At 46.5% G+C, this 26,629-nt stretch overlaps 2 protein-coding genes across 5 annotated transcripts in view; one reads left to right on the top strand and one right to left on the bottom strand.

Annotated features, from left to right (window-relative positions):
• Positions 1-82: 82 nt before the first annotated feature.
• On the top strand, positions 83-18,055 carry R3HCC1 (R3H domain and coiled-coil containing 1). Its single transcript, XM_065584524.1, has 8 exons — positions 83-149; positions 4,488-4,617; positions 6,614-6,751; positions 9,489-10,701; positions 11,621-11,793; positions 13,028-13,098; positions 14,442-14,537; positions 17,321-18,055. Exons 1-8 carry the CDS (start codon positions 98-100, stop codon positions 17,467-17,469), a joined length of 2,022 nt encoding a protein of 673 aa, XP_065440596.1. The 5' UTR covers positions 83-97; the 3' UTR covers positions 17,470-18,055.
• LOXL2 (lysyl oxidase like 2) overlaps positions 17,967-26,629 on the bottom strand; it is a 100,276-nt gene continuing 91,613 nt past the window's right edge. For 3 of the 4 annotated variants that reach the window (XM_005285147.5, XM_008168662.4, XM_065584523.1), the window contains 4 exons: positions 24,171-24,286; positions 23,142-23,278; positions 20,709-20,820; positions 17,967-20,163 (listed from right to left, as the gene is read on the bottom strand). In XM_005285147.5, the coding sequence (XP_005285204.1) occupies positions 20,084-20,163; positions 20,709-20,820; positions 23,142-23,278; positions 24,171-24,286 (445 nt within the window). In that variant the 3' untranslated portion in view covers positions 17,967-20,083. The remainder of the gene's footprint in view (positions 20,164-20,708; positions 20,821-23,141; positions 23,279-24,170; positions 24,287-26,629) is intronic. The other variant, XR_006172208.2, reaches the window with a different exon arrangement.

Raw genomic sequence — 26,629 nt, 5'->3', positions numbered from 1 at the left:
CCAAAAAGTTTGCCCACCCCTGGCCTAGTGAGTTCCCAAGATTCAAGGCAGAGTGACTATGGTGGTCCTTTAAGAGAAAGAGAGAGGAAATTCTGGAATGAGAGAAGATTCTGGAGCAGTTAATCAGAGAAAGAAGGAGAAACGGCTCAGTGAGTTTCTCCAGTGATTGTGGAGTCAGTAAGTTGCCCTGCAGGAGGGGTTATGATGTGTTTAAAAGAAAAGAATAGAGAATAAAATTGGTCATAATTCAAGGGCTAGAGCTCATAGCCTGACTGCATGGACACAATTTTGTTTGACCTTTAGTCAGTGCTTAAAAGAGTGTGTGGGGGGTTCTATCATAATCTGGGAGCAGCTGCTTTGGTAAAACAGTGCTTAAAGTGTGCCCCTCAGTAGTCCAGATCCAGTTTGATTTTTTTTATTTTGGGGGGCGGGGGCTGGGTATGCAGCTCCTTGTGATTGCCCACCCCACTTTAAGTAGTGTCTTGTGCCTTTAGTTAAAGTCCTAACCTCTCCTAGATGACCAGTATTTACTCTTGAGTAACCAAGTTTAACTGGTTAATGAGTTCAGTTCTTTGAAGTTGTAAAGTGCTGTATAATGTGATTATTAAGCCTCCTTATGAGCCATGAATAAAATTATCATGGGCAGTAGTGATGGATTGGGAATATCCAGATAAGATCATTTCCCACAGAGACAGGGTGATGCACCCGTCCCCCAACTAAGATCCTCAAAGATATTTAGGCACTTTACAACTTACTTCAAAGAATTTAACTAATGATTTCAATGGGAGTTAGGTGCCTAAATATTTCAGAGGATCGTGGCCTTAAAGTATCACAGTATGAAGTGCCCAGTGCAGAGGAAAACTAGAGAGGGACCAGGAGAAAATACTGCCCTGGGTCCAGCATCTGCTGAAGTAGCAGATGCTTTAAAAAAGCCCTGAAGAGCCGTTAGCATGGCACAATGATTGCATATGATTGATCTCCGTGATTTTATTTCTCATGCATTATTGCTTTTTGGTTTTTACTTTGCCCCTTCACCTGGTGTGATAGATGAGGAAGGAGCCATCAAATAACATGTATTAATTATCAATTTGTTTGTGATCATTATTATATAGAAGTAGAACTAGTGGGTTTCTACCTTGTTTTGTCCCTAGCTAGTGAAGTCTAATGGAGAATTACTGACACATACCGAATCTGATTCTTGCACTGGTATAACTCCATTGCCTTCTATAGTGACTCCTGATTTACACTGGAGTGAAAGGAAGAGAATCAAGCCTGGTAAATGTAATACAGCCCTGCCAGTGTCTTGCCCAGCTTTCATTAGGAAGAGGCTTTAATGAATCCCTAAGTAGAAATACCTGCTGGATTAGAATGACTGCATAAGAAGCAGCTAACTCTGCATCAAACACTGTTCGGGGGTAAGGCAGAAATTACCCAGCCCAACTAGTCTTTAGTTGTGTGAGTAAGGATGAGTCATGTGAGCAGAGGTCGCTGGACCAAGCCTGTAATGACTTGAACTGACCAATCATATTTTGAGAAGTGGTGTTAAGATCTAGGTGTAGAGGAGACTGTAGCACTTGGAACTGGAGTAATGTACCAAAATATTGGAGTTGACAGCTGTGATAGGGATCATCTGGGCCCATGACTGTAGGATAATCTAAACCCCTACAAAGTGCTGGAACAAATTAAGGCCCAGTCGTGCATGTAAGTAATTTTAGGCAAGTGTGTCGTCGTATTAAGTGCACTGAGATTATTCATGTGTCTGGAGTGTCCTTAAATCTTTGCAGGATTGGGGATTAAGCTATGTCAATGATAGAACCGGTACACCGGCAGTGCCGCAGCTGTAGCATACATACTTCCTCCAACCTAACTACAGCATTCAGGGCATGAGTGACAGAGCTAGGTTGATCTAGTTTTTATGTGCAGCCCCAGCCTAAGGGGTCCCTTTGTGGATTTGAGCCTAAGGATCAGTGCTTAATTTGTGCCCAGGCTTCGCAGGGCCCCAGCACCTCTAGACTGGGTTGTTCATAACCCTGGCACCTCTGGGCCTGCTGCGTCGGTTATTAAAGTAAAAAAATGGCTTGAGTCCTGGTATCCAATTGCTTGAGCCCCAGCACATCTTTCATTACAAATTAAGCACTGCTGAGGGCCCAGTCCTGCGAACCCTTCCTTGGAGAGTTGTCCCGTTGCCTGGGAGGGATGTCTCACATGGAGTAATGGTTACCGTTGGAGTTCATAGGACCGGGGTCCAAATTTTAAAATGGAAGCTGCAGGACAACACCTCCCCTGAATGCTGCTGTGCATCTGGAAGCTGGTGTGTTATGGGGGGCACCTTTGGGATGGGACTAGGAGAGCTAGGGAACAGAGGGGACTCCAGGCCCCCTCCCCAAATCTATAAGGCTTCTATCTAGCTGTGCAGCGCTCCTTAGAATGGTTTGATGCGGGAGGGCCAAGTGTAAAGGGTGAGAGCAAGGATTAGGACACAGTATCCACCTATCAGCCGTGAATTTACCTCATTGTCCTCCTTACACGTCGTCTTTGCTGTGATGCCTACAAAAGGTAGAACAACAGTTAGGCTGTTGTTGAGCAGAGGCCATTGGTCAGCACTGGTTCCTTGTACTCCCCCGTCCGTCTGTACCCATCAGTTGCCTGGAAGTAGGCATGGTCTACACCTAACGCTTAGGTGACCTAGGGATAGCACGCAGGCCTGTGAAAAATTTCACCCCTTGCATGCTGCCGTTAGGTTGACTTACCTGTAGACACAGCTAGGTGGATGGAAGAATTCATCCGTGGACCTAGATTCTGCCTCTTGTGGGGATAAGGCAGGGGTAGGCAACCTATGGCACGCGTGCCAAAGGCGGCATGCGAGCTGATTTTCAGTGGCACTCACACTGCCCGGGTCCTGGTCACTGATCGGGGGGGGGCTCTGCATTTTAATTTAATTTTAAATGAAGCTTTTTAAACATTTTAAAATCTTACATACTTTACATGGGGGGAGGGATAGCTCAGTGGTTTGAGCATTGGCCTACTCAACCCAGGGTTATGAGTGCAATCCTTGAGGGAGCCACTTAGGGATCTGGGGCAAAATCAGTACTTGGTCCTCCTAGTGAAGGCAGGGGGCTGGACTCAATGACCTTTCAAGGTCCCTTCCAGATCTAGGAGATAGGATATCTCCATTAATTTAATAGTTTAGTTATATATTATAGACTTATAGAGAGACCTTCTAAAAAGGTTAAAATGTATTACTGGCATGCAAAACCTTAAATTAGAGTGAATAAATGAAGACTCGGCACACCACTTCTGAAAGGTTGCCGACCCCTGGGATGAATTTCCTACGGGAACCCCTTCCCTTTCAGACGCTGTAGTGAGTGTCCACACTACAGGGGCGTAGCTGTGGCCCTTGCCGTGTTTGCCTTGCAGCCTGTCAGCTCTTCTGGGGGAGGGAGCCACCGCTTTGTGCGGTGTGTACAGCGCCGAGCACAGGGGGCCCGGTAATCCCAAGCAATAACCCTTCATGCAAATAACGAAGGAGCGTTAATCCCCGAGCATAACAGCCCCGCTTCACGGCTGCTGCAAGCGGGGCAGGCACAAGTCAGTCTCCTCCCACCGCCCGGCTCTGCAGGGAGCCCGGCCCGCCGTGTTTCCCCCGGGCCGCGGGGCGGCGCAGGCGGAGGCGAAGCCGAAGCCGGGAAGCGGGACTCAGACGCCGCGCGGTGCAGCTGCTGCTGGTGCCCGGCCTGCCGGTGAGTGCGGCCCCCTGCTCCCCGCTGCAGCCGCTCCGGCTGCCCCCGTCCTTCGGAGCATCCGGCACCGGGCCCGGGACAGCGTCTGGGGAGCTGAGAGGGGCCGACCCTCGGTGTCCGGTCCTGCGACCACAGTGCGGGTTGCTGGGGGTGGTGGATGCCTCGGGGGCAGGGGGGTTGCTGGGGGCGGGGGTTGCTGTGGGGCCTGCTGTGGGTAGAGTGGTGGATGTTGGAGAGGTGAGGGGGGGGTTGCTGGGGTGGATGCTGGGGAGACGGGGGGTTGCTGTGGGTCCGGGGGGGGGGTGGATGCTGGAGAGGTGGGGTGGGGGAGGTTTGCTGTGAGTCCTGCTGGCGATGGATGTGGTGGGGGGAGGGTTGCTGGGGGTGGGGTGGTGGATGATGGAAGGGGAGGGAGGTTTGCTGTGGGTCCTGCTGGGGATGGATGGGGGGGCGGGAGTTGGTGAGGGTGGTTGCTGGAGAGGTGAGCGGGTTGCTGTGGGTCTTGCTGGGGGTGAGGGCTGCGGTGGATCCCGGGAGGGCGGGAATTTGCCTTGGGCCTTGATGTCTGTACAGAAAGCAATAAGACTTTGGGTGGAGGGTGTGGTGTCTGCCATGCAGCCTATATCTGAAGTGCCAAACCACTGTAGACCTCAGTAGCACCAAGGAGCTAAAGCATTTGCGTTTCCCTCCCTTCCTTCCCCTGCTGCCTTTTGTCACCCTCTTCCTCTGCATCCCACTCTCCATCAGGCCACCCCCCCACTGTCACCCTGGCGCTGCGTTGCTTGGATGGCGTCTTCCTCTCCCCCAATGAGAATGACTTCGTGTGCAAGGTCGCTGAAGAACTGGACCATTTTCTGCTCCAAAACCAGCATGAGAAGTAGGTGGCTTATGTTGTGCCGTTTACATTGCAGGAGCTTTCAGATAAGGGCCACAAAACCTGGGCCCTTTTTTACCCCATGTGAATAATAAGATGTTTGTGGTCCCCTTTGCCCACTCTCATGCAGGGTGCTTTGTGCCGTTGGGTGGCTGTGCGTTCCACCCAGGGGTGGCTGCAATTCTTTGCTGCTGTATGTCTGTAACTTCAGATGGGCCCTGTAGGACGAAAGATTTTATTAGAGATGGGGGGCTGAGCTGCAACATTTGGAGCCAGATCCCATGTCCTAGACCAGTGATTCTCAACCAGGAGTAAGCATACCCCTGGGGGTACGCAGAGGTCTTCCAGGGGGTACATCAACTCATCTAGATATCTGCCTAGTTTTACAACAGGCTACAGAAAAAGCAGTAGCGAAGTCGGTACAAACTAAAATTCCATACAGACAATGACTTGTTTATACTGCTCTGTATACCATACACTGAAATGGGAGTACAATATTTATATTCCAATCGATTTATTTTATAATTTTATGGTACAAATGAGAAAGTCAGCAATTTTTCAGTAATAGTGTGGCTGGGACACATTTGTATTTTTATGTCTGATTTTGTAAGCAAGTAGTTTTTAAGTGAGGTGAAACTTGGGGTATACAAGACAAATCAGAGTCCTGAAAGGGGTACAGTAGTCTGGAAAGGCTGAGAACCACTGTCCTAGACCATTCAGAACTGGGGTATGGTTTGGGCCATTAAAGCAAGAGGGGTCAGTTACCAAGTTTGAGCTGGATCTTTGCACTTTCCCAAACTGCAGGCATTTTGTACCTGTTTTTTTTGCCATGGGCCCATCTCTAACTATTATTCTTCCCTGGGTGGGATTATCCCGGATGCTGGCAGCTTCTGCACCAGCCACTTCACAGCCTTGTTCACTTGATGTCCCTGCTTGGTGAGTTATTACCAATAGTTTAAGATCAAACTGTTCTTCATCAGACCCTCCCTGCTAAAGCCTTCCTGTGCACAGAGTTCTCTGTCCCAGAAAAAATGATTTTGGGGCATGATGAACACAGACCCCTTGGCCTAGCTGAGCCCCAGAAGTATGTTTTGCCTATCTTCTTGTGCACAGATAAGAAGATTCAGATGAGCTTCTGTCACAGAGTAGGGACTAGAAGGGAGAGAGGGATGCTGTGTTCCAGGTAGACTTGCTTGGACTCCAGTTGTTTGAATTGGATACTTATCACCGTATTTTAGATGGAGGAAGATATTAAAGTCCAGTTGCAAGGTACCTGGGAGTGAAACTAGATCTGATTTTACTGTGTGTACAAATGCCATGCAGTGTGAAACAGAATATCTTTTTTCTGACCTCCTAATTTCTGAAGATACACCTAATAAAGGGTTTCTCTGTGAATTTAGCACTGGTGAAAGGTGCCAGATTGACAGGCCTCCACCTTGATGCCCTCGTGTTTTTCCATAGAACAGATAAAGGCAGAAGGATAATCTTGTGGTGAAAGCACTGGCCTGGAGCTCGGGAAACCTGGTTCTATTCCAGACTCTGTCCTGTGTGACCTTGGGCAAGTCCCTTCATCTCCCTGGGCCTCTGCTCCCCACCTGCAACCCGGGGTAATAACCCTGCACAGCCTGGCAGGGGTGTTGTGAGGCTAAATTTGCCAGTGTTGGCAAGTCACATCATTACAGTGCCGGAGGGGGCATAAAAGTACCTAGATAGATAAAACAGTGGGCAACAGCAGAGCAGTCTAATCCAACCCAGTCGTGTCCTGGAGGGGTGAGAGGGTACGTCAGGCACCACAGACTGTTTGCTCTCTAGTCCCTCTGCTGTTGCTCCCAGCTAGGGGGCCAATTGGCTTTTGGGATGTGGCTCGCTGGCCACTGGAAATGGAATTAGGACCCTACTCCAGGAGTGACTTGGGGTCACTAATGGGGACTTGCAAGATCTGCTTCCCCTTCCCTGCCCACTCCAAGCTGATGATGCCTTGTCTGTTTTCCTTTTTCAGAGTTCTCTTGTTCCCCCCCTTGTCCAGCCGCCTCAGGTACCTGATCCACAGGACCGTGGACAATGTCGATTTGTTAAGCAGCTTTTCTGTTGGGGAAGGATGGAAGAGGAGGACTGTTATATGTCACTCAGTCATAAGGTACAACACTACTTCTCCCTTACTGTGCACAAGGCACTGACACTCACTGCACCCCGTGAGGATGGCTTGATCCCTGGTCTATTCTGCAGATACGGAAAAAGGCAGTGAGCGGTTAAGTGACTTGCAAAGGTCACACAGCGAGTCAGTTACAAATAGAACCCAAGAGTCCTGACTGCCAGTCACATACCTGAACAACAAAACAATCCATCCCCAATTCATGCAATAGGTCTGAATTTACAACTGTGGGTAATTTCACCCCTTGGGGTTCAAGCAGTACGTTGGGGGCGTGCAATCAAAGCGACGCCATGACAGTCACCAAACTGCCTAGTTGTACTGAATACAGGCAAAAAGCTAATAGCCGTATCCTACTTTTGTAATGCAGTGAATTCTATTCAGATGTGTAAGGCGAGGGAGTTCGGTCTAGTTGGAGCAGAGGACAGGGAATCAGGAGGCCTGGGTTCTGTACCTAGATCTGTAAGGGAGTGTTGTCTAGTGGTTAGAGTAGGGAGTCAGGACTCCTGGGATCTAGACCCAGATCTGAGGCAGGGAACAGGATCTATACCCAGAACTGGAAGGAAGTGTGCGCTAGTGGTTAAAGCCAGGTGTCAGGACATTCCTGTTCTGTCGTTCTTTTCCTGTGTGATCTTGGACAAGTTACTTAACCTTATGGTGCCCCAGCTAAAGGGACGTTGTTCGCTTAAAAGTCATATGTATTACATATCTATTTGTTATGCGCACTTTAAGATTAAAAGTGAGAGAATTAAAAAACCGAATTTGTTTGTCAGTAACTTATGCTATTTGGTCACATTGTTTTTTTTCCTGGCATTTCTCTCTGTGAAGAATCAGCAGAATCACTTTCACGTTTGTGCACAGTCATTTTTGTTTTCAGATACCCACTGCTGCAATGTTTGGGTTGCAAAACCTCCAGAGGGACGTTTGTATGTGTTTAAAAACAAAAGTTCCTATTACAACCGAAAACAACAGCATGGGACATTTCAACACATCTGTCGGATTTAGATTCTGTAGAAGCTCTTTTTAAAAATTCTGAGTCAAAAGTGAGTTGACTGTGTCTCTTTCAGTGTTAGTCTGGCGATCCGCCTGGATTCAGGCCGGAGTGGCTGTGATGTCACTTTTAGGTGGACAGATGGAATTCTAGATTGAGGAGGGAAGCATTTTAGTGCTGCAATGTCTGGGCCGCAGACCCTGCAGGAGATGAATGTTTATTGTTAAAACAATTGTTTTCCTTGACCCCTTTTTAAAAAAAATTGTTGAAAAATGCCTGTTAGTCTTGGGGATTCGTCAGAAGTTAAATGTTGGGCCAAATGTAAGTGGATGGGCTGCCCCTTTAACCCACCAGGGTGTGTGTCTGAAGCCACTATTATTGTATTGTCCCCAGTAAATAGGAGGAGATGTAGATTTTTTTTCCATCAGGAATTAGAGCCCAGCGGTTTACTCTGTCCCTCACTTTATGAACAATTTTTGGTGATGATCAGTTGGATGGCGCGTCAAGCGATGAATACAGAGCATAGCCCAGGGGTGGGCAAACTACGGCCCGGGGGCCGCATCCGGCCCTTCAGATGTTTTAATCCGGCCCATGAGCTCCTGCCGGGGAGTGGGGTCTGGGGCTTGTGTCTCCTGGAAACAGCAGCATGTCCCCCCTCTGGGTCCTATGTCGAGGGGCAGCCAGGGGCTCTGCATGCTGCCCCTGCAGCTCCCATTGGCCAGCAACCGCAGCTAATAGGAGCTGCAGGGGCGGCGCCTGCGGACAGGGCAGCGCACAGTGCTGCCTGCTCATACCTCCGCGTAGGAGCCGGAGGGGGGATATGCCACTGCTTCCAGGAGCTGCTTGAAGTAAGCGTTGCCCAGAGCCTGATTCCCGTCCCACCCTCCAAACCCCTCAGTCCCAGCCCGGAGCACCCTCCTGCATCCCAGAGCCCACACCGCAACCCCCTGCCCCAGCCCGGAGTCCCTTCCCGCACCCTGAACTCCTCATTTCTGGCGCCCCCATCCGGAGCCCGCACCCCCTCCCACACCTCAACCCCCAATTTCGTGAGCATTCATGGCCCTCCATACAATTTCCATACCCAGATGTGGCCCTCGGGGCAAAAATTTTGCCCACCCCTGGCATAGCCGTTTTTCTGAATTAATAGCTTCTTGTCTCCCCTTCTCATCTGTTGCTCCGCAGGCTTCTCTGCCACCTGGTCCCCTTCTCATGTGCTAATGCACGTGCTTGGTTCCCTCCTCCCCGTGTATGCAGCTTAACACTTGGTCCTTTTCTCCCACTGTGCCCTGGACATATTGCCCAGTAGCTGCTTTCCTTTCTCTCCATCTTCCCTGGACGTTCCTCTCGGTTTCCTCCTCCTCCTATGTAGCACAGTCTGCTAAAATGGCTCCTCCTCCTATGCAGCTGCTTTTACAGGCCTCCAGGCTCCCCTGCAATGAAGAGCCTAGACCCTGGCGGAAGCAGCTGGAGAGGAGGGTGTGGAGCCAGTGCTCTAGTGACTTAGCCAGCTCTGCTCAGAGCACCAGCAAGTGATCTGTGGGCCGCAGTTTGGATCTGCTGCTGTGAAGGACGCAAGCGTGCAGTACGTTGGTGACTGTGTGTGTGGTTATACTCTTGATCTTGTCAATAACACTGCCTTGTAATAGGAGGGAGGGGAAGCTGCTCCTGCTGAAGTTTGACTACAGCTTGAAGCGTCCCAGCACATCATGTATTTCCCTCCTGTTTTGGTGCTAGGTTGCCCGAGGAGCCTGGCGATCAGAACAGTTCTTCCAGCAACACGGCGAGATCCCACCGCCCTCTCCAGTCAAGAGGCAGGGGAGGCAGAGCCGCAGGGCTGCGCCACGCGGAGATGCCTGCCGATGGCTCTCGAGTCAACAGAGGTATCGGCAGGACTAGGCGACCGCCCCGGAGGAAGCCGGATAAAGCTTTGTATGTTCCCAGGGTGGTGCGCGAAAAACTGGAGGAGTTGAGAAATGAAAGCCTGGCCGGAGCTGGAGCTGAGCCAGATGATGATGTCGTGCGAGAGGCAGGGAGCTGCATTGAAAGTGCAACCGATGGGACCCCAGAGGAGTTGGGTAACTTTGAGGCCACTACAAATTCCAGCAGGGTAGCAAGTCATCTTGATCCAGTCCCTGGCAAGGAACTTCATGAAGTCCAGGGCCCTAAAGAGGCATATGAAGAACATATTGTGGGTGAAATCGGTGGTGATAAAAGTAACAAGTGTCCAGTGGACTGTTCAGATGTCTCTGTGTTGGAGTGTGCCAGGAACCTATCTGCATTGGATAAAGACTGTTCAGATGCCCCTGTAATGGAGTGTAGCAAAACTCTATCCCAACATGAAGACCAGGATAACAGCAGTACAGATGCCACTGTATTGGAGTGTAGCAAAAACCTGCACCAAATAGAAGATCAAGATAAAGATACCATGGATGCCAGTGTATTGGAGTGTGGCGAAAACGTACTGGTCCTGGAAAACCAGGATAAAGGCTCTATGAATGCCACTCTATCAGAGTGCAGCAAAAACCTATCCCTACCAGAAGACCAGAATAAGGAGTCTGTGGATGCCTCCATATTGGAACACAGCAAGAACTCTTCAGTACTTGAAAACCAGGATGAGGGCTGTACAGACATCATCGTATTGGAGCGTAGCCAAAACCTAAGTCTCCCAGAAAATCAGAATCAAAGCTGTATGGATGCCCGCGGAATGGAGTATGGTAAAAAACCATCTGTACTGGCAGACCAGGATAAGCACTGCATGGATACCTCTGTACTGGATCGTGCCCAAAAGATATCCCTACCAGAAGATCAGGACGAGGACTGTACAGTCCTGGCGGGCAGACTGCAGTGTGGGTTGGAATTGTCTGCGGAGGATAGAGGCACCGAAAACCCTGCAGTGGATGAGCAGAGCAGCGTAGAGGATGACTGTGGTGCTGAACTCTTGCAAGAGGTAAAGGTTTGGATGTGAATGTTACCTTAGAGACTGGATTTGTGACAGTAGTGACCAGCAGATAGGCTGTGAATTAGAGATGTGGCAGTGATTTTAATAGGCCCTGTCATCTTCTAAAAGGGAGAGGAGGAGTCCCTGGGACACCTCTTTGTCATGGCTCTGGCAGACCTCTGGTTATGGCTCCTGCTTGCTTTTATTGAAGCACTTAAAAGTATAGAATCCTAGGACTGGCAGGGACCTTGAGAGGTCTAGTCCAGTCCCCTGCACCCATGGCAGGACCAACTATTCTCTACACTGTGACTGTAAAATGACTGGGGAGTGGACGGCTCAGGCAGTGGGCAGTGTGGTACACACAGGTGGGTCTCAATCCATTTCCTAGCAGCCAGGAGTCTCCATCTTAAAGCCCTTCTGCTGCTAACTGGGTCTGTTGAACAGCACAGGCAAAAGACTGAATGGGCGTTGGGAGCTGAACTCCCCTCTCATCCCTAGAGAGGGGTCTTTCCGGGGCAGTGTGTAGGGGAAAACTGGTGGTTAAACTGGTTATGCCATTTTCCGGTGGGATCAGTCCTAAGTATCATACATGGCTCCCATTCCATATCGGAGCATCTCACGATCTTTATTGCATTTATCCCAGGAGGCAGGGCAGTGCTATCATCCCCATTGTCCAGGTGGGGAACCTAGACACCGAGAGACTAAGTGACCGGCCCAAGGTCACACTGGAAGGCTGTGGCAGAGCAGGGAATTGAACTCAGGCCTCATCCCAGGCTCACACCCTAGCCCCTAGCTCTGTAAAATATGCAGGCATACTTTGTGCTTGATAGAACATCGCATTTTTGAAGACCCCTAAATGTCCTTGCTCATTGACTTCTCCTGCAATGTTAGAAGTGCACCTTGACATCTAACATGCTTCTCCTCCCAGATTGCAACTTATTTGACTGTAAAGGACATTAGCGTCGAGAAGATCCAGTTCGATTATTCCAGCTATGGGGATGCACAGATCAATGAAGGAGATTTTGGACATGTTATAGAGATCTACGATTTCTTGCCATCCCTGAAAACGGAGCATCTGATGGAAGCATTTTCAGAGTTCCAGTAAGTACCTACCTCAGAACAGGGCAGTTCCTGCTCGCCATGCTTAGAGCCATTCGCTTGACATCAGTGGTGCCAGTTGCCAGAATGACGTGAGCAGCTCTCCCAAGTTCTAGGCTCATGTGCTAACCATGGGGCTCTTTTCTTAAATGGCCCTCATCACTGTAGTATCTGAGTTCCTGAGTAAAATTACACCCATTGATTTGAGTTCAACTCCTAAAGTATATTCAGTCCTTGGCTTCTCTGCTGAAAATGCAGTAAGGATTGGGTCCTTACTTTGCTAAGATTGATCATGTAAATGTGTAGCACACAGGCAGTAATCCAATCAAAGCTCCTTAAGGAGCGCATTGATTATAGGGTCAGAACAAAATTCATCCCCTTAACTGTGGAGCTGTGACCGGTGCGCCTCTAATAAACTATGTCCTCTCTGCAAAAATGTTTGAACTGCATCTGCAGATGGAGACACACTCATGCTCTTCCCCTCCCCTACTGCCCGCTTAATGTACATAATGGTGTGGTGGTAAGTTTCTGTATGAGCCCCTTTAGCTTAATAGTAAAACTCCTAAAGACACAAGCTACTTTTTACAGTCTGTCCTCTGCATTTACTTTATGCACTTAGCTCTGATAGCGGGATTGGGCTGAACGCTACCATTAAAACGAAACTGATCATTTTCCAATTCTCATGCCCCTAGCACACAGCAACGGCATTTGAGTTTCCAGTGTGGCTGGGGAATCTTTGAACGTTTTGTTTGGTTGGCTTTCATGTGATTAAAAACTCTCTCCCCCCCCCCCGTTAGATTTTGTACCATCTTTTGGGTACCCCTTTCTGACGCTTGCACTTCTATTTACACTGGAGGAATCCGTTTATGTCTGAATCGTTGTGCAAATGATAAATAATGCTTAGCGCTTTCCATGACAAATCCTAAATCTGGGATTGAAATTAAAGAAATGTATAATCACTGGGGGCAACAAGTCCCTGGTGGTGGGGGGAGGCATTTGTGTGGGGTTTAGGATACGTGGATTCTGTACCCGCCTCTTCTATTAAGTCGCTGTGTGGCCTTGAATAAGTTCCACTTAGCCCCGCTACTTCTATCTTCCTCCACCTATTAAAAAGGGGATAATGCTTTGTAAAGCACGGGGTATCTGTGGATGAAAAGCACCCCTAAGTACTGATATTACTACTAACGGAGACTATTCGTCAGATTGTTTATGGTGTTGCTCTCCTTTTTCTTTGTAGCAAGAGTGGTTTCAAAATTCAGTGGGTCGATGACACTCATGCCCTGGGTATCTTTTCCAGTCTGGCAGCAGGTAATGTGACTTGATTTTTTGCCAAGATGCTAATAACCTCTGGTGTTGGTGGGACTTCACCAATGTCGCTTGGTAAATAGTTGCGGAGTCTTAAAATTCCACTTGGCCTGTAAGCTGAATTGCAGTGAGTGTCATGGGGTTTCTGTTACTAAAAAGAAGACACCCTGTTCCTTCTGGTAAGGTGGAATGTGAAAGAGCCAGCTCCACAGAGTGGTATTGGTAAGGAAATCGTATTTAGAATTAAATCCAGTTTCATCCCAAATTCTCATTGGTAGTTGAAAAGAAATCCATTTCCCTATGTGGGCGTGGAGAGTTCTGTAACTTCTCATCCCCCTCACACGCCGTATGGAAGTGGAAGCCTTTCTCCCACATCTGTTAGGTGTCCTGATCCCTGAATGAAGTAACCTTCTGTAACAGGCATGGAAGATATCACTGACAGTGCATGCAAGTCATTCCAGTACTGAATTTAAGCAGCTGCAAAACACTGATGCCAGTTCAAGCATAAATAGCATTCAAGACTGAGATCTGTTTCCACCACTGATGTTGGGGATTTGGGGTGTATATTTATTGATGTTAATAGAGATTCATGGTACATTTCCCCCCTACACTGCCACCTCCCCCAAACTTTAAACCACATGTTCAACTTCTGACACAAGAACCTAGAATTAATTCTGCATTGTTGATGTGCTCTTCTATTAAGTAAGTGTTCTGGGGAAACACTACTTAGCAGGTTTTTAATTGGCTTGGGTAATAAACAGGCTGCTGGGAATCCCTGTATAAGGAGTTAGTGTGTGAATCATTTTCCATTTTAGAAAGGAATCCGTTCTGCCAACTGAGTTTATTCTCTAAAATGAACAAAATTCTAGCAAGCCTACAACAAAGGAGATGTGTGACCCTCTATGGACATCATTAATCGCTTGTGACATCTAGGTCAAATACCTGACCTTATGGCAAACTGATCCCCACCCTGAGCTTCAGCTCATAACGTTCATTAGGAGCAGTTGATGTCTGGCTGTGCATATATTCAGAAAGCCTTCACTCTATATTTGGGGCCTGATCCTATCATCCTTGACCCATCCTGAACAAAACAGTTATGAATTTCAGTGGGAGTTTGCAGGCCCAAGGACTGCAAGATTCAGTATCTGAGTGAATTGACTAAATTCTGCTGTTCCACTAAAAATCTTGGGCCAGATCATCAGCTGAGATAAAATGGTGTCATTCCATTGACTTCAGTGATGTTATACTGCTTTAAACCAGCTGAGGATGTCAACCTGTGTACCGAACTTGGTTATAGTTAAAAAAAAATTCAGCTTGTTGACTGTAGTGATCTTTATTCTTTGAAGCATCTCAGGCCTTGGGACAGAGTTATCCTTCTCTAAAGATCCGATCCTTGATTCACGGGACAAGACAGTCTAAAACCAAGGCACTTCAACGACCAAGTAAGAAACCTTTGATTTGTGTTTGCTCCTTGTTTTGCATATCTGCTGCTGCTAGGGGTGATTGTGACTAACTTATTATACTGGATTTAAAAATAAACCCACAGTAAAGAACTTTACTGCTTTAAAAGCAGGTGTTTACTCCTTGTGGCTTTATTGGCGCTGTTCTGGTGCAGGAGGGTGAGCTGAATTCTGTTGTGCCTCATGCATCAATTGTCACCTTAATTCTACTCATGGAAGATTGAGTTATGATGCCCGAGGCAGAAAGGATCCAGCTGGATCTGTAGATTAGAGAAGTGACTGTGAAGGGGAGCAAATCAGAGGTGGAATAAGGGTATTAATACACCAACTCAGTCTTGTTTCAAGTCCCTTTTCTGACTATTGTGGTACACCTCAAAACCATCTGCTGCCTTAAGGAGTGGCATGATCAAGTGGTAGTCTGGTGTGTTTGTAACAGGAGGACAAAGCATGCAGAGGAAGATCATAGATTTTATTTTTTAGCATAGGGCCAAAATTTTTAAAGTTGGGTGCCTACAGTTAGACACCTAAATAACTGGCTTGATTTGCAAAGTTGCTTTTCACATACAGCTCTGTTTTCAGTGAGAGCTGCAGGGATATCCCCACCCTCGAAAATCTTATCCATAGCCTGTTAAACGCCGTAAGTTCTGCATTGTTCCACACGTGTCCTCTGCGAAATACAGCCTGCTGCTGAATGCATTATTAGCAAATATCCTTTTGAAAAGCAGTAAGTCACAACAGGAGGCATTGTGTACAGTAACACAGGAGCCAGTTCTGCTCTCTGGTACAGTCACCGTTCCCACTGGCTTCAGTGAGAGGTGCCAAAAGTGTTGGGGTAGAATTAGATTCACAGTAAGGAAGACTGTGTTGAGCTCTGACAGCATAGATGGGATTGATTGGTTGGTTGCTTTTAAGCACGTGCTTAAATTCCATTGTTTTCAGTGGGGCTTCAGCACTGATTCTGGGACTAGTTTTCTATGCCACTTGCTTCAATTGTATAAGCATAAATAGCATTCAAGAATGAGATCTGTTTCCACCACTGATGTTTGGGGATCTGAGGCGTATATTAATTGATGTTAGAGTCTCATGGTACATTTCCCCCCTACACTAATTAGTTCAAACAAATAAAAAATATCACAGAAAATGAAACCAATAGCAGTTAGTACTTTGTTGTTGGCATAATTTTATTATTCAGTAGCAGATTCAGATAAAATTATTGTTTAAGCTTAGCCATTCATAGTTAGTAACATTCAGTTCATTTTAAAGTCATACTGTAATCAATTATGCTTGCTGCAGTAAAAGTGAAAAATGCCATTAATCTTGTAGCAATATAAAATTTTACTGTACATATAATTATACTGTTTCTTGTACAGTATAGTGCAGTCAAAATACATTTCAGTATTAATGATTTAAAAGGAAACTCGCTTTTTTAAGCACTTCCTGAGTTACTAGCATTGCTAGATTATTGAAACTGAAATTTTCAACGAATCCAATCCACTTTGTTCCGCTTGTATGGGGAAGGGACTGGTCTATTTCACATGCTGATTTTTGTGCGCTAGGCTAGGGGTGTGATGTCTGGGTTGCAGAGAAATGTTTGAACCTGAACAAAACTGTATTTAATTAAAAAAAATTTTTTTTACCCAAACTTAAATTAGCTGACAGTGTCCCCTTTAGAACCTTGTCAAGAATATTAGTGATTTATTTTCCAAGCTGTGGGTGGGTACAATGAGCCTCTGTCCCTCTTATTGTTTTTTGCGGCTGTTGGGCCTCCTTCCGTTTTTTTGTTTGAACAATCTTAACCCAGGCCAAGCCATATTGCTCACTGGATAATTTCAAGTTTGCAAACAGTTAAACGACTCTACTGGTATCAAATCCACTGTATATTAAATGAAGACTTATTCAGCCTGCAGGTTTGGACTTGGTAAAATGTTGGATTACTTAATTATTTTTAAAACAAGCCAGCTGGTGATTAACGGCAGCGATTGCCGGTAACCCCTGGCGAATGGGCTCTTCAGAAAAGCCTTTTAAAACATACACAATCATTTAAAAATACTTAGTAGTGGAAGCAGTCTGCCTTCCTACTCCGCCACGTTCTGAGGGGTTAGCGCTAGGCTTTCAGAGTGAGTGTCTCAACTGAAATCAGTTGGCTTGGTATCTGAATTGCTAAATTTTGCCAGGAGTGGTTCTGAAGCAGTTTGTGAATTTTAATCACAGAAGGTTTCAGAGTAGCAGCCGTGTTAGTCTGTATCCGCAAAAAGAAGAACAGGAGGACTTGTGGCACCTTAGAGACTAACAAATTTATTAGAGCATAAGCTTTCGTGGACTACAGCCCACTTATATGCATCCGAAGAAGTGGGCTGTAGTCCACGAAAGCTTATGCTCTAATAAATTTGTTAGTCTCTAAGGTGCCACAAGTCCTCCTGTTCTTCTAATCACAGAAGGTTCTCTACCACTGCAGCAAGGGACCAGGTTTTAAGCCATTTGAATAGACTACTTTGCCTTTTGTCTATGAATCTATACAGATTACAGACAATGACTTTCGCCTCACAGCATCCCATTGAGGCAAGTCAGTAAAGTCCCCTGGTGTGAGGTAGGGTAGTTGAGACAGAGGTGAAATGACTTGCCTGTAATTGCATGGTGACTCTATGGAAGAGCTGAGAATAGAGTCCAGTTTAACTACAAGACTGTGTTCCTAAAATAAGAGGATTTAATTAGGGAGACTTCCCCCTCTCCTCCATTTTGTCTGATTTCTCATCTGTTTTATTTAGAGCTCCTTCAGCTGGCTAAAGAGAGACCCCAGACTGACACTGCAGTGGCTAGAAGGCTGGTGACAAGGGCTCTGGGTTTGCAGCACAAAAAGCAGAGAGTCTCAGGTGGTGACATGCTACAGCCCGAGAACTTGGAGCTGGAAGAGTAAACTGACTCGGAGCCGAAGACAAGCTTTGAAGGAGCCAGGGTGGGATAGCGAACTGCATGCAGAACAGTGAGTTGACATTAGGACACACTGTGGAGTTTTTTTTCTTTAAATAGGGGAAGGGAACAAGTTGACTGTTGTTGATATTGAACTCCCTTGTTGCATTCTGGGAAAGTGGCCATTTAGTTTTTCAAATTATGCCTCACTAATCCAGGGTACAGAGGCCACTGTAAACTAGCTCTTTACTATGGAGAGCATCTTATCTTGTTCCCCAGCAGGTGTTTATCACCACCCTGCCAAAGCAGTTCATAGCCACTTTGGTAATCTCCACTCCTGGGCTGTGATAGGTACAACAGCAAAGCCTCCTTGATCTAAGAACTACATTCTTTTAAAATGTATAGTCTCTAGGAAGAGCTGCCCTAGATTGAAGGTTGCGGGAGGGAAGAAGGGAATACCTTTGGCCTGGATTGTAAGCAAGAAAAACAGAGCAACACATTTGCAGGAGTCAATAGCTGTTTAATGTTTACTGAAGTTGTAAAGCTGACGTTTGTTAAAATAAAGTTATACCACAAAACTGATAAGCAGCAAATGCATGTGGCAGCATCAGGTTTTTTTGATACACAGTACGTAACAAGCATGCTCAGGTTTGTGATGGTGCAGTATTACAAGGAGCATTCTTATCCACTGATTAGAGGGGGGAAAAGCCAGAACTTGACATCTGCTTTATTGTTGTAGCACCTGATGCTGCAAGACTCCCACTACAGGAGCTCAGGCCTTTAGTAAAGTCTCACCTCCTCAGAACAAAATGGAGCTTTCCAGATTACTGTAGGTGCAAAAACTTTTGCCAGATGCCGCTCTCTAAGCAGAGAGGAATAACTTAGTATTTATTAGCTACATACTTGAAGATCCTCTGATAGACATTAGCAAAGGACGTAGCAGGCATTCCTTACACCTCACAACACCCCTGTGAGGTAGGTTAGAGAGAGCAAAAATGAGGTTAAAGGGACACATCCAACTTCAATCACACTTTGGACTGAAATGTTTTATCTTATTACACACCTAATGACATTAGCATAACTGAGTGATTTTTCTATTTGCACTTGATAGTACTTTGCATCTAGTCAGTTTCACAGTTTGAGTCTTTCAGCGAACACAAAGGGAGAGGAGCTTTTCTTAGAACTAGGGCATGGGATTAAGGCCTCAAAAAAGGGTGACACAGCAACTGATGCAATACCAGCCCTTGCTGTAATTTAAGAATTGACTAGAGCTCAGGTTTGTTGACTCACAAAGCAAGCGAGGGGGAGTAGAACCCAGGTATCCTGACTCCCAATCCCTTGCCCTAGCCACGTGGCAGAGGGGTGAAAGAACTAAGCTTCCAGGTCACTCAATGAACATACACAAAAATGGCATAGAAAACTCTTTTCTGGGCAAAGTTGATTTTTATTCAAGTAGGTGTGTGTCTGAAGACATGTAGCAACGTGCGTCCTCAAACAAACAGAGGAACACACTTAGCACCATTATGCATTTACCGAAGTGTAAAATCTTTTTTTAAAAATCGCTTACACAGGTGGTCTGACATAATGCAAGATCCAAATCCCTGATAGTAAAGGCCAATAAATTATCTTTGCAAAAGTATATTGATGGTACAATGATTAACTATATTCATCCTTTAAAGAAAAGGCACAGATGTAATATCTAGCTTCAAGGTGTTGGAAGGAAATAGACGTACATAAAATCACTTGGGTGAACAGCTTAGTGGGCAACAGAAATGCTGTTTAGTCTCCCAACACAAGGATGTGTACTAAATAATGGAACTTTTCCAGGTCTAGATTGCATAATTGACTTGGAGCTTTGTGGAGTTCTGGTAATTATTATAGAGAGCACGGTGCGAACTAGCCCTGCTTTAAAGATCGTGCTAAAAACATGAGTGGAGCGTTTGAAATGAACAAGTTATGTCACAGTATTCAATTACACTTTGCACCTTCCTGGTCTCAGGAAGGCTGCTCCAGTTTTTCTTAGCTATGTGCTAAATTGGGTATTTTCATGGCAGTACTAAGAATGAGTTGAATTTAAGTACCTTTAGAAAAGCAATGTCACAAATGTCCGTTTTCGCATCAGTGGTGTGTGTTCAGACTCAAATCAAAGCGTAAAGATGCTGAGACAGGAGCAAGGCAGCTGAGAGGGAAGTATGTTTAAACACTGTCAATGGTAGGGACACAGGTAGGTTGTCCTCACCCAAAGGAAACAACCACCACCACCTCTGCGATCTGCTCACTGCAGCCTGGACCTGTGCAGATGAACAAGGTGGGAAGGAGTCTCCAGTGAACAGGTTAGGGTGGATGGATGTAAAGCCCTAGTTGCAGGGACATGGGGCCTAGTGGAATTAAAGTCTGGTCCCAAATCATCTTAATATTAGGAGTGAGAAGTTACAAAGCGAATTCTGTTTCCTAGTGTGCTGAGCACCTGAAATGGGTATGGAGGGTATTGCTGAGAATAACTTACAATGCTAATTTAAAGTCCAGGGTTGTTTACTTGGTTTCTTTTTCTGTGCAGTGGTTAGGGAAGTTGCAAACAGGCATCCCTGCTTCCTTAAATAGTGGGTGGGAGGCCGGCTGCTCTACCGCGTGGACACCTGGTTATTTGTGAGTCCGCTGAAGTGATCAAACTTCTGTTCCATTTCTTGGCCTAAGGAGTCACCTGTGAGAGGCAGAGAGAACCAGATACTGTCAGCAAGGTACCCCTGAGACTGTAAATTATGCCTCTGACACGAAAGGCAGATGCACAACAAACCAGATAAATTGAGTAAATTACACCTGTTTCTAAGGTGCCACATCGGTTTTCCTCCACACCACTGGGAGTTCTGAATTTGGATCAAGGGCAGTTGCCTACCTTTTGGCTATTTAATTCTATTAAAATTGGATAAACATATAGCTCGGCTTCTATTAATACACTACTGCAGGAGTGAGGGGAAGAGTAAACCTAACACTTTGATGTACACCTCACCCAACGCTTTAAGAACATTGTCCTACAATTTCCTTCTGAGATGGACCAATATCTTTTGTACCTGTGTGGAAACAGGAACCGCTGGTAAGTAACCTGCCCCCTATGACACAGCAAGTTAGTGGCAGAAGCAGAACCCAGAATTTGACTCCCAGCTGCTGGCTCTAACCTGTAGTTCACACCGCATCCCATAGCAATAACTATTTTTTTAACAGCTCAGCTTCCCACGTGCTTCTGCTCACCTATATGGCAGTTGTACATCCAGATGCGCTGTCCATCATACCGGCTCTTGCACTTCATCACATTGTTCGAATAATCCGATTCTGCAACTTCGTAGTTTGGGTTAATGACAACCTGGGAAAGGGTAAAGAAACAACATCATAGAGCCATTGAAAAATGCTCAGTGAAGTGTAAACGGCAAAGAAGATGGTCTCTTTCTTTTGTGTTTGTACAGCACCAGGGTGGATAAAAATGAATTATTTTTAAAAAAAAATCAGTTTTGATATGCTTTTTCCTCAAAAAAGCATTGTATCTAAAGATAGTTTTAATTAAGATACATCTTTGAGCTATAATGTCTCATCATGGAGTAGGGATTATAAATTCTAATTTGATAGTACAAGACAATATATTCAGGTAATGGTTAAGAAAAGTTTTGTAAATGAGTTCTAGTAGTTCATGGATTAGGGACCCAATCTTATGGGGTTCCAGGGGCTTCTGTCTAGATTATTTAGGTTAATCCTTCTATCTACCCACTGGGACTCAGTGCTCAGTCTAAGATACCATCAGAGATGCTTAGTTTTGCAGTTCTCTGACTGCGGATTTGTGTCTCTAGAGATAACACGCTTATTAACAGCAAAAATGTTTTTAAATTTTTATATATAGATAGATAGATAGATGGAGACAGAGAGAGATAACAGACCTCAACCCTATTGTCCCTCTACAAATTTGTGTACACAGTCAATTCCTTACCTCTCTCTAAAAGTTCAATGAATAGAAGATTGTTGGGGGTGGAATAGATCTGGACAAGGAGAAGAAATCTGGAGATAAATGTGAGACGCGAGGGACATATGCTTGTTTTGTTAAAATATTATATGTTTGCTGTTGAAGAAAAAAATCCAGAATACTTAATGTTGTTGATTTAGTTAAATAAAACAATTTAAAATGTCTGTCTGGTGATATTCTCCTCCTAATACAGCAGAGCAAGAAAACTGTCCAAATACTAATGATTAACCTGTTGAATTGGAGATACGTATGAAGTCATTGGGAGGTGAACTATCTGCTTCAATTACCTTTGGTAAATGAAACAACCAAACAATCATTCATTCATTTTCTGATATAGCTGTCAAACTAATCTGAAAAGTTTTCAAAATAAATCACTGTTTACCTTGTAAAAATGAAACCTACATCTATCTCTGATTTGTGAAGAAAATTTATTAAGGTTAGAACAACCAACAAGAATTCACTTTTATGTAGAAAACCATGATTAAATCAAGTCTTCCTGACTAGTGATTTAAATCCAATCTACCCTGTACAGCACCTGGCACAGTGGGGTCCTGGTATGTGACTAGGGCTCCAAGGTTCTTCAGTAATACAAATAATTAATTAGAAGAGTTGGTCAGAATATTTTAAAAAGCATATTTTTTTTTCAAAATTACTTTTCAGTTTATTTTCTGACCAGCTGTATTAGTAAAAACATTTAAAATTCTTTGCTACATCACAAGAGATTTCCTTAGAAACAATGAAACAGTTTCATGTGGAAGATTATTTTTCACATTTGATTGCAGTATTATTTGCATGCTGGTAGCACCCAAAGAGCTACATGCTTCTCAATCCCCACTGAAGACACTGTACCTGCCTCAAAGCTTACAGGCAAAAGGAAGACTTACTTGTATTTAATAGGACAGCTGTCAAGACAAAACTAATTCATTTAAAAAACCTTCTCTCTGCTCTCATGCACATGAAAGGTTTTAGATTTTTCACCCTTTCCCTGGTTTGTTTGAATTTCAGTCCACTTGGGCAATGAAAGTAGTATTAAAGTGAAAGTGACTGAAGTAGCAGTGGTGGCTTCCTGTGCTGTAATGTTAGAGTTGAAAGGAGTGCATGAGAATGATCAGAATTCTTTTCACTCAAAAAAAAAAAAAAAAAAAAAACCACCAAACACACCCATCAGACAATGCTGTTTATATGGGGGTTTGTAAAACACTTAAAATCACCAATCACCTAAATCTTTGTCTGAAAGGGACTTGAGAGCATTTCTGAAGGAAGGTTGGAACAATTGTATGGTATTCAAAATGTGGCACAGATCATAAAATATCAGGGTTGGAAGAGACCTTAGGAGGTCATCTAATCCAACCCCCTGCTCAAAGCAGGACCAATCCCCAACTAAATCATCCCAGCCAGGGCTTTATCAAGCTGGGCCTTAAAAACCTCTAATGATGGAGATTCCACCACTTCCCTAGGTAACCCATTCCAGTGCTTCACCACCCTCCTAGTGAAATAGTGTTTCCTAATATCCAACCTAGACCTCTTTTCATGATCTGTCTATTGTGACTGGCCATGCTACCTTAAGCTTATTTTTAAAATCACCTAACATTGTTAGGCATGTAACCAATTTGTTGCTAGATACCAGTAGACAAGTGTCCACCTCCGTTGCCCACATCCCAGTCCCCATGTACCTGGAAGAGGTAATCTCCTGGTGGGATATCAGTAATGTCGATCCATTGGCAGTCAATATCATGACGATAGACATCCCAGCATCCCACTGTGATTCCTTGTTCCCCAAAATTAGCACATTCGTACTGTTTCTGCACATCTACAGAGAAAAGAGGTATGGACACAGAGTGCATGTCAGAACAATCCCAGCTGGTTTGGTGGGTATTCTCCTAACCTCACTATGAGACAGGCAGTTCCTCTGTGAACAGAAGAGTGTATGCACAGTGCTCCTGAGGTGAATATCGTATCTTAGGATAGTGCGTCCATCCCAAAGCAGTGTATGAACTCAATGGCGAGGAAGCCCCCTGAAATGCAGCCACTTCTGGGGTGGAATGTAGCAGTGTTTGTGAGAGCAGGCCGCAATGCTACATGACAGGAAGTAAAGAATTCTGTGTCCTTTTGAAATTAGAGGGAGAGTTTTAGGAAAACAAAATGTAAATACATGAGTTGGAATTTATCCAGGACAGCAGGTTAGCACTTCTCATGTAGAAAGTGCCAGTTGTTCTTTTAACTCTCTCAAGAGACTTTAGGTCTCATCCAAAATGTTGTAGCTATAACATTCCCTGGGCTGTGAAGTCTACAGGGGTGGGTACAGGTAGCAGAGGCTGGGAACAAGTCTATATAATGCACACATTTTTCCTACCTGATCACCCAGATCCGTGGCTTGGAAGTACTTGTGTCATTGGAGTCAGAAATGTAATGCCAGATTTTCCAAACAGCCCTGCACCCAGTGAGTTAAGTATGTTTGAAGCTTGTCATTCTTAATGTAATAGCACCAGGAACCTTTTGCAAGCACCAATAGATTTCAACTCTTTTCATGGTTTAAAGACTAGGAAGCATTGGCCTCATTAGCCTCAAGAACAATCACAGCTCTTGGACGACCAAGTTTGCCATCCACCCTGCTAAGGAACATGGCTTTGTCTTTGGATCCCGAGAATGCCAATAAATTCCCTGCACAAACTTCCCACACTATGTGGATATAGCGAGGGTACCTGATTCACATTCAGTGTCTTCCAAACAGAAACTCGCTTTGTGTCCTTCGGCCACCTTGGTACCATTGAGGTTCAGCAGATCATAGTGTGTGAAAACCTCCATGCTGTGATAATGTCTGAGACACACAAAGAAATATAGTCTTTAGTTAGGATAGCTGCTAACTTACTGCCATCTTAAAAGCATAGCATAACTCCTAGAGGGGAAGGATGGTCCAGTGGCTAGGGTGTTAACCTAGGATTTGGGACACCTGGGTTTAATTACCTGCTCTGCCACAGACATCTTGTAGGACCTTGGGCAAGTCAGTTCCCTTGTAAAACAGGGATGAATGCTGCCATACCTCACAAGGGCGTTCTGAATATAAATACATTAAGGAGGGGGAGACCCAGAGTGATGGGGGCCACATATGCATCTCAGAAAGATGGAAACCTTAGTTCAGAGGGTACAGAACATTAATTTACTGGCCGGAAATAAACAGCAGAATGGGGTAAATTTAGTTCTTCTTCGAGTGCTTGCTCATATCGATTCCAATTAGGTGTGCGCGCGCCGCGTGCACGATCGTCGGAGAATTTTCTACCCTAGCAACACCGGCGGGTCGGCTGTGGAGCCCCCTAGAGTGGCGCCTTCATGGCGCTGGATATATACCCCAGCCGACCCGGCGCCCCCTCAGTTCCTTCTTACCGCCCCTGACGGTCGTTGGAACTGTGGAGCGCGGCATAGCTGTTCTCCACTCTCCCTAGCTTATTCCGTTTATAGATAGTTATAGTTATAGTTCTAGTTGTATATAGTTAGATAGTTGTTTAAATTACTTTATTAACAGTTGTTGTATAGTTAAAGGGGATTAAGGGGGTTGTTCTCCCCTTTTTTCCCCTGGCGCGTAGCCGGGCTCATGCCCAAGGCTCCCGGCTTTAAGCAGTGCGCGTCCTGCGCTAAGCCTATGCCCACAAGTGACCCACACGACTCGTGTCTGAAGTGCCTGGGAGAGTCCCATCAAACAGATAAGTGTAAGATCTGTAAGGCCTTCAGACCGAGAACCAAGAAGGAGCGGGACTTTCGGCTTCGGCAACTCCTTATGGAGGCGGCACTTAGCCCGGACGCTCCATCGGCACGTCAAGCCCCAGCGCCAAGCGCCTCGGTGCGCAGTGCCCCGGCGGCACCGACTATCCCGGCACCGCGAGTGGCGTCGGACAAGCCTCCACGGCACCGGACCCCTTCGGCACCGCACCCACCGCAAGTGCCTCGGCGCCGATCGTTATCGCCGGGACATAAGAAATCCCGTAAGGCACAGGAGACTGCCGTCCCTAAGACGCCGGCCCCCCCGGTGCCGGGGGTAGAGCCGCGTCCGCCGACGGAGCACCAAAAACAGGTGCCTCTGGCACCGTCGACTCCGGCTCCGAGGCCGTTGAGTCCGGTGCAGACAGGATCACCACCACGACCAGCGTTGGTACCGTGCCTCCCGTCTACCCCAGAGACCTTCGCGACGGCGAGAGACTTGATTGCTCTCACGGAGCCGGCACCGCCTCAACCACCGGCACCGTCAACACAGTTGGGCCCTCGTCCTGTGCAATCCAGGGGGAAACCTGCCTTGATGCGCCCTCCATCACAAGGGCTGGAACCACGGCACCGTTCCAGGTCCCGAAGCAGGTCCCCACGCCGCTCGCAGTCCCGGCGCCGAATATCACCTCGGCACCAGTCGTACTCGCGGCTAAGATCATCGTCGCGGCACCGTTCTACGTCCCGGCACCGCTATGATCGTCGGTACCGTTCGACATCGAGACGTAGTTCTCGGCACCGTTACGAGCGACGCTCGACGTCGAGGGGCCGCTCTCGGCACCGGGCCTACTCGAGATCGCCATCTAGGTCCAGGTCCGACTCTCGGCACCGACGCGGTCATCGGCACTGATCCCGATCTCGGCACCGGTCACCGGCACCGCATAGAGACAGAACGTCTCCAGACCGGCACCGTGCAGCACCGTATCCCCCAGAGCTCATCTCGGCGCGGTCGGCACCGCCATGGCCTTCGAGATCGGTGTCTCGCTCCTCCGATGGGGCATCGAGATCGGCATACCCCCCTCAGGGGCAGGCCGAGGAACACGACATGGGCCACTGGCAGGAGATAGCGGAGGACCCTGCTCACGGTCCTTCTCACTGGTCATTCTGGACCCCGTGGGCGTACCACCAGTCTCAAGGGGCTCCACCACCTTCAGCCTCTCGCTCGGGGCACTCAGAGAAGGGCCCCAGAGTCCACCATTTCTCGCCCTCCTCCAGGGGGCATGGAGGCTTCCGTGCCCACACCACCTGACGTCCTGGACCCAGGGGCAGGTGATGCTCCGCTCCAGGAACCAGTGGACCAGGACCCACCCTTGGATCCCTTACCACCTGAGGCATCTTCCTCATCCTCCCCAGATGAGGCAGTGGCGGGCACGTCGAGCACAGGTCCGCCCCCGATAGATCTTCGTGC

Source organism: Chrysemys picta, chromosome 2, assembly GCF_011386835.1.
Source record: "Chrysemys picta bellii isolate R12L10 chromosome 2, ASM1138683v2, whole genome shotgun sequence".
Classification (NCBI taxonomy): domain Eukaryota; kingdom Metazoa; phylum Chordata; order Testudines; family Emydidae; genus Chrysemys; species Chrysemys picta.
The sequence above is the reverse complement of the archived record's forward strand: the minus strand, read 5'-3'. Positions and strand labels throughout refer to the sequence as shown.